The following is a 7,607-nucleotide window of genomic DNA, read 5'->3' on the forward strand; positions in this document are numbered from 1 at the left end:
CCTCATCTTTTCTACAAAGAATTCAAGTGGACATTTGTGAACCGACTGACCCATCTTGTAGACCATTTTGATATTTTATTATCCTAATTGATGCCTCTACAAGATGGTCACATGTTTGCATCTTGTCTACCCGTAATGTGGCATTTGCCAAACTACTTGCTCATATAACAAAATTACAAACTCAATTCCCAGACTACTCTATCAAGTCCATTCATCTAGACAATGTTGATGAATTTACATCTCAAACCTTTGACGATTATTACATGTCTATGGGAATTGAAATTGAACATTTGGTTCCTCATGTTCATACACAAAATAGTTTGGCAGAAGCTTTTATTAAGCGACTTCAAATAATAGCGCACATTTTGCTAATGAAAACAAATATGCCAGTTTCTACATGGGGATATGCAATTTTGCATGCAGGAGCTTTAATTGGATTGAGGCCCATAGCCAACCATCAATATTCCCCATTACAGCTTGTTTCTGGGAGCCAGCCCAATATCTCCCATCTTTGAACATTTGGTTGTGCTGATTATGTGCCTAAACTATCGCACCGCCACAACGTACAAAAATAGGTCCTCAACGTCGATTGAGAATCTATATTGGTTTTGATTCACCATTCGTTATTTTGTATTTAGAATCTATGACGGGTGATACCTTCATTGTGCGGTTTGCAGATTGCCATTTTGATGAGACAATATTCCCGTCGTTAAGGGGAGATAAGACTGTTCTAAATGAACGTCGTGAGTTAATGTAGACTGTACCCACTATATCTCATCTTGATCCTCGTACCAAACAAAGTGAAAAGTATGAAGGATTCTGCACCTTCAAAATATTGCTAACACAATGCCTGATGCATTCGCTAACACTGCAAAAGTGACAAGATCACATATCCCAGCAATAAATGCACCGGAAAGAATTAATGTCCAAATTGGACAAAATAATGTGGCGGCCAATGAGCCATATGTTGCACACCTGAAGCGTGGCAGACATGTAGGTTCAAAAGATTCAGTTTCTAGAAAGAGGAAATCAAAGGCACATTTGAATCCTGATAAAATCACCCCTGAAGAGAATATTGGGCAAGACATTAATGTCCGATCCACAATTCATGACTATGTAACTACAGAAGAGGAAAATGACATCGGTGAGACATAAGCCCATGAAGAGGCTCGGGTACCTGAAAATAAGGAAATTGCCGTAAACTATGTGTACACCAATGAGTTGTAGGATCGTAGAGATATGATCATAGACAATATATTCTCATTCGCAGTAGCTACTGAAATAATAAAAGGCGATGACACTGAACCTTGCTCTGTTAACGAATGTAGACAGAGACATGACTGGCTCAAATAGAAAGATGCAATCCAAACATAATTAAATTCTCTAGAAAAATGCAGTGTTTTCGAATCTGTTGTCCGAACACCACCCAATGTCAAACCGGTTGGATATAAATGGGTATTTGTAAGAAAGCGAAATAAGAAAAATGAGATTGCAAGCACTACTACACAAAAGGCTTCACACGACGGTTTAAAACTGTCGTCTCACATTTTGCATTTCCGTGGTCTATCGAGGCGTCGTCTGATGAAACGCTGTCAGACGACGGTTTTTAACCGTCGTATACCGATCATTGGGTCGACGGTTTGTAGCTAACTCTGTCCTCTGATGGATCGGCAGATCTACCGACATGCTGTCGACAGGCTGTCGACAGAAATATGTCATGGTGTGACTTCTATTCATACCACGGTTTTAGATATTTTCCGTGGTGTGACTTCTATTCATACCACGTTTTTAGGATTCTAGCCTTGTCTCTTTGTTGTTCAGAAGTCATTTTTTATTTTTAAGACGTTGTGTGAATTGTATACACACGACAGTTCTTACAGCATAAAATGTGGTGTGATGACTTAAAAATTCAGTGCATGTATGCTTTCACACGACACATATAACTCAAATTGTTGTACCATGACATTTGAGACCATGGTTTTTCTTAATAGTTGTTGTCTTTGTGTGTATCCAACAATGACATCAATACAAACCGTCGTCTGAATTGTAGAAATTTTGTTTGATTCTACCCTAAAAACCTCAGCAGACGACATATTTTCCTACTATTGTTGTAATGGCAAAATTCAGATTCTGGAAGCAAAAATGACCAAAAGAGTAGTAATTTAATCGTAATAGAAAGCTGTTATAATCCCATAGCAATCTAAATGGATCCGATAATGCTAATTGTATCCACAAAATAAGGGATCACATCTTTGAAACTCTTATAACAAAATACATCTAGAAATGTACCTAAAAATGTCACATAATCACATCTATAGGAGAACTGCAATTAAGGACAAACCAAAAAAGACCAACTTCTAGCCTCAGTACAACTACTAGCTAAACAAATTTCTCTCTATCACTTCAAAAGCTTTCGTCACTGCTCCATCTTCTACATGATTGTCCAGTTTATAAGCAGCCTTTAAACCTGGATCATTGTTTTTAGAACAAAACCACCACAACAAACTTGGCCAGAAATGTGCTTTTTAAAGATAGGGTTTCCACTTCTCCTTGCAGAACAAAACCACCACGTCAAACTTCATGCCTCAAAAGGATACTGAATTGTCACATTTTCCTTTTACCACCAAGGTTCTCATAGCGATGTAGATTTCTGGAATTGTGCATCTGTAGATTAAGAAACAGTGTGGCATGCACTGATCTACATAAAATTTTAACTTGTGATAATGACAGCAAAATAAACTAGTGCCAGCCTTCGCAGGACAACAATATGAAATCAACATTGGAATATCCGTAATATAGAGATATTAGCATCCAAATATTCAAATTGTCTTTCTTTGAAGAGAAGAAGTTTGAGACAATCTTTAAAAATACCAATTGACAAACTATCAGATAAAGAAACTTACAGTCAGAAACATAAAACTTTAGAAATCAATTACATACCTTAACCTTTTCTCCATGTTCTAGTCCATCTACGAAACAATGTCCTCTTCTCCATGTTCCAGCCCATCTACAAAAAAGTAGATGAGCACAAAATGTCACAGTCCCTCACAATTTCCTTGCATTATCTATTCCTCACAGGTTTCCCCAAGCCCTCATTCATAGAGGACACAACCTCAATTTCACCATTTTCCCCACAGTAAATGAACAAAGACTAAATTAATCGCACATACAATGTACCTCATGTGAGGTACAAAAAAAGCAATAAAATCTAACGTCATATAGCTGTTCTCTAATTGCAAAAGCAATAGTAGGCTGCAATAAGAATTACTTCTTTTAGCACACTGAAAAGTGATCAAGGTTCCAACTTTGACACAAACCAAGAGTCTTAACCAAAACGCCTTGCATTTACTAATGAAAAAAAAATTGCATTTGTTAAACAAGAATGATTTAAAATGCAGTGACTTACACCATCTTCAGGGTCATGAACACCTAAATCTGCACACAAGGTTTTAGCAAACTCCTCCGGATCACTTTCAAAGTTGTTCAAGTCCTTATACACACCAAAGTACATATGAGACTCAAGCTAACAACAGCAGGTATTCTTATGCTTTGATGAAACAAGAAACTGCTGAAGCTTACCCATACAAACTAGTCCCAGATAAAAGTATGGATTATGCGAAGATCAAGCTAATAACAAAACACCATCAGAATCTTCAATTAACCCAAAAAAGCATTGAAAGATATCAATCTAACTGCTAAACAAAATAAGAAATCTCTGATATATCAAGCAAGCCAAATAAAGAACTGGACATTGCAGACATGAAGTTAAGGTGAGACGTAAAACCAGACCATAAAAACCAGAATATGGTCGTGTTTGATAAAGAGGAGTATACATTACTCGTTTATATGCCTTCGAACTTCAAGTAAGAGATACAAAACATCTACATGACATGAAATTGAACTCATTGATCTCAAGGCCAGAGAGTTTCAGAGAAAGTAGAGTTCCAGGTACCTCCTGGCAGACCAGATGGGATAGCTTCTCCACTTGAGTTGCCAGTTTTCTCACTGCAAACACAGACTATTTATTAGTGTATCATGTAGGTTCTAATGTTCACATAAGAGTTTGTTCACAGACTATTAGTTTCCATGATAATTAATATGAAAAACATAGGTTCTAATGTTCACCTAGAGTTACTTACAATTATTTATATATGAGATATATGTATGATGTAGCATATATATGTGTGTGTAGTGAATGTATACACAGGAATCATATGGCATATGAACTTGAGCTTCAAGTAGTACTGGTTCGATGATTATTGTTAATCTAGTCATGATTAGTAATGTGTATAACTATATGGTGAAAGCAATAATCTGATCACATGCAATTTTTGGCAGACTCAATCATAATGATAGCTGTAGAGTTAATTGGACAAATTGACCATAATATAATTGTATCATGCACAGACTTACTGAATCAAATTCACATGCTTTTGCTTTTGAACAGTCCAGTATTCCAGCTTTGTGGCAGGCAACTGCATAATTATATGTTCGATCAAGAGGATTGATCTGAATGCCATATATGCCCCACCCAATTCTACCTGATTTCTCCATAATTCTACTTAAATATGTAGAGCTAATTACTGTTCCAAAAAGGTTGCTATTGCCAACACCACAGATCTTATAACTAAACCCAAAGTTTTACAACCAGTTTTCACCTGATCGATCACACCCAAATTAAGTTTTGAGTAATTACTGGTCATTTTTCAGCTCAACTGATATAAACCCAAAAAAAAAAAAAAAAGGTAAAAATATGCATCTTAATTCTCAAGGCATATATATATATATATACCTAGCTAACTTATCTCTAAATTATAACCTTTAATTTCCAACAAAAGTGCAGCACACAGACACACAGACACATATCACTATCTTTGAAAGCAAATTCTCAATGTAGACCTTGTTTCAACACATTAATCTATAATGGTTCCAACACAATAACTTATTCTCAGGGTAGTCCTAGTCCTTGTACTAGAGTAGCTTAATCTGATGACACCTATAAACTAATCTCATCTGCTACACATTGCACTTCAGAAATTCCACAAAACAAAAAGTAAGACAAAAGAAATAGCAAAACAAAACAAATTCAGACCCTCAATGAAGCTCTAAGTTCTGTTTTGCTATATGGTATAAAATTGTAATCTTTCCCTTTCTATAAACCCAATTTTCAAACTTTCTCTTACCAAAACACCCAATTCGGATCCCGAAGTATTGTGACAATCAATCCATTCACACACAGCAATCAAACCCAAAACAGACAAATCAAAACCCAACAAACTGTTTCCACAACCAAATGAAAATATGAGAGATAAAGAATCAAACTTTGGGAAGTTTTGCTCACTTAGATTTAAATAACATATTTGTGACAAATTTTTCAGCAGTAAATTATATGTTTCTGGCTTCTCAAACTAACAAAGATGAGAATGAGCATTATACCTACACCATAACTTTCAAGATATTGAACACCCCGAAGAACTTGCTTCCCGTTTTGAAAAGAAATATGCACATAAATACACACATAAATCCCAACAGTTCAACAAACTAGGCAATCCTGATAAAGGTCCACATAACTAAATAAGAGAAACTTGATAATGGTTACAATCTTCAAACCATTACCTCCCTAGAAACTGTTTCCCAATATCCATCAACTCTGCCACATATTTGTCACCATCTCTCAGAAACTCCAATATCTACCAAGAAAGCTATATCAGACCAAAATCTCTCTATATAAAACCAATTACCAATATCTCATACATCTCAAATATGATCAAAGTTTGAAACTCCAATATCTATCAAGAAAGCTATATCAGACCCAACAACCAGATTTAATTAGCTTACCAAGGCTTTTTCCCATCGATCTCCTGCCACATGCATAATAATTGATAACCAAAATCAAACCGGTGCCAAAGATGTACAAACCAAAAATCAGAGAGGCAGAACACAAACATTCTTTTTTGGACTTTCCATAACCAAATCAACATTAACAAAAGTCCCAAACACAAGCAAAAACCACAAGAGTTCATGAAAAACAAACAGATTTCTCAAATTAGCTTGCAGGAACAAACTGCAAATATGTAACCAAGTAAGGAAAAGAAACGAACCTGTAAACAACCGGTAAGCATTAGGCAACACCCTTTTCTGTACCGCATAGAACATCACATTTTTCTCAGAAAGATAAAGCTCCAGATCAACAATGACCTGTTTCAATCTCTTCGACCTGTAGCCCCACAAAACATTCAAACCCTCACATACTTCAGCATCCACCACAACATTCAAAACACCAATAACACAAAACTCAAAAACAATAGATAAAACAAAAAAAACAAAAAACAAAAAAGCAAATGCACTTACTCTTTCCAGCCAATGTAACTCGAATGATTCACAAAGTTCAGATCTTTGGGCATGAATGACATAATGTGAAGAAGATCTACACAACCCAAAAAACAAAAGCATATCAAAAACACAAAAAACACAAGCAACCCAGAAACACTGAGCTCGGATTTCAACTAGTACCGTCTTGTTTGAGAAGTGGGTAGTCATCAACAGTGAAGCTTATGAACCAGTCCCAATTGGTTGACAACCGGAGCAGAATCGACGCGCCGTGGAGAGTGAACGAGATCGAAGACGACCCTTTTCGGTAGACAAAGTCAGCTTTACCGATGAGATGGACATTCTGGGCGGCTCTGAAAATGGGAACAAATTGGACCTTGAGGGCTAACTGGTCACGGTCAGTCTGGGAAGCAAAGCGGTCGAGGTGGAGGAGGTATTGATTTCTGGGGTGGTAGGTGGCGTAGAGGAGGCAGATGATCCGGCCCAACTCGCCTTTAGACCCGGTGGTGCTGCTTTGCATCTCAGGCCTCTTTGTTAATGTTCTCAGGAAGCATCTCAAGCTTCCGTGAGAGGATTTAATGGCGGTAGCCGTGGCAACAACAAACTATTCAACTTGGCCGCCGCCGAAGGCTTTGAATCCGAGGCCGTATATATGAGATCTAAGGCGGAGGCGGGTTCTCCTTGGAGGCTTTATGCTTTCTCGGAGGTTGCCAGACTGAGAGTCTGAGAATCGACTGATCGAGGAGCGGCGTTCCTTCTTGATTTCGAACCCAGAAAGGGAGAAAGCACCTAGGCTCCGACCTTCCAGAGCCGCCCAGCCCCGCCTAGGCCGCCTAGGCGGCCGACTTTATTCCCAGCGCCTAGCTCGCTCGACTAGGGGAGAATCAGAGGGGTACCAGAGAGATCTCGGAGGCGGTGGATTCGTGGTCAAGGGCTTCAGAGTCGGGGATTGGGAAAGAGATTGTCAGAGTAGCAGTGGAGTTTTGGAAAGAGAGTGAATGCTACCACGAGAGTTGGGTACTAGAGAGTCGGGGTGGCTGTGGAGTGAGTCAGACATCGAGAGAGTCGGAGTGAGTTGGAGAGAGAGTCGGGGTGAGTCGATTTGTGGAGTGAATGCCGTGTCGGGGTATAGGCTTGGCTGGTCTAAGTTAAGGCATTAGTTTTGGAAAGACTTTTTCTCTAGTGTTCTAATAATTTGGTCTGAATGGATATATGCTAGTGTAGTTGTCTAGCTAGCTAGGACACGGCCATTAATGTTGATTCACATATATGTACAA

The 7,607-nt window shown here is 38.2% G+C and overlaps 1 protein-coding gene across 8 annotated transcripts; it reads right to left on the reverse strand.

Moving 5' to 3' along the window:
* Nucleotides 1–2,292: 2,292 nt before the first annotated feature.
* On the reverse strand, nt 2,293–7,379 carry LOC112184766 (beta-glucuronosyltransferase GlcAT14A). Of its 8 annotated transcripts, none has more exons than XR_005806555.1 (10): nt 6,514–6,769; nt 6,352–6,427; nt 6,102–6,217; nt 5,617–5,690; nt 4,414–4,475; nt 3,953–4,005; nt 3,580–3,627; nt 3,407–3,490; nt 2,941–3,007; nt 2,293–2,664 (listed from the first exon to the last, which is right to left on the reverse strand). XR_005806555.1 is itself a non-coding variant. In XM_040514725.1 (7 exons), the coding sequence occupies exons 1-4, from the start codon at nt 6,848–6,850 to the stop codon at nt 5,665–5,667; spliced, it is 555 nt and encodes a 184-aa protein (XP_040370659.1). In that variant the 5' UTR covers nt 6,851–7,379; the 3' UTR covers nt 2,941–3,007; nt 3,953–4,005; nt 4,414–4,475; nt 5,617–5,664. The 8 variants fall into 8 exon arrangements, 2 of the variants coding, with proteins under 2 accessions (XP_040370659.1, XP_024178773.1); XR_005806552.1 differs by having other exon boundaries at nt 3,839–4,005; XR_005806554.1 differs by having other exon boundaries at nt 3,834–4,005.
* Between the last annotated feature and the right edge of the window lie 228 nt (nt 7,380–7,607).

This window comes from Rosa chinensis, chromosome 2, assembly GCF_002994745.2.
Source record: "Rosa chinensis cultivar Old Blush chromosome 2, RchiOBHm-V2, whole genome shotgun sequence".
In the NCBI taxonomy this organism is placed as follows: domain Eukaryota; kingdom Viridiplantae; phylum Streptophyta; class Magnoliopsida; order Rosales; family Rosaceae; genus Rosa; species Rosa chinensis.

Excerpts from the sequence above, each read along its gene's own strand:
- LOC112184766 (XM_040514725.1), bottom strand. The coding sequence starts at position 6,850 with ATGCAAAGCAGCACCACCGGGTCTAAAGGCGAGTTGGGCCGGATCATC. Across the intron at positions 6,218-6,351 it reads AGTTACATTGGCTGGAAAGA|GTCGAAGAGATTGAAACAGG; the intron begins GTAAGTGCATTT and ends GTGGGGCTACAG. Across the intron at positions 5,691-6,101 it reads TGCTTACCGGTTGTTTACAG|ATATTGGAGTTTCTGAGAGA; the intron begins GTTCGTTTCTTT and ends CTTTCTTGGTAG.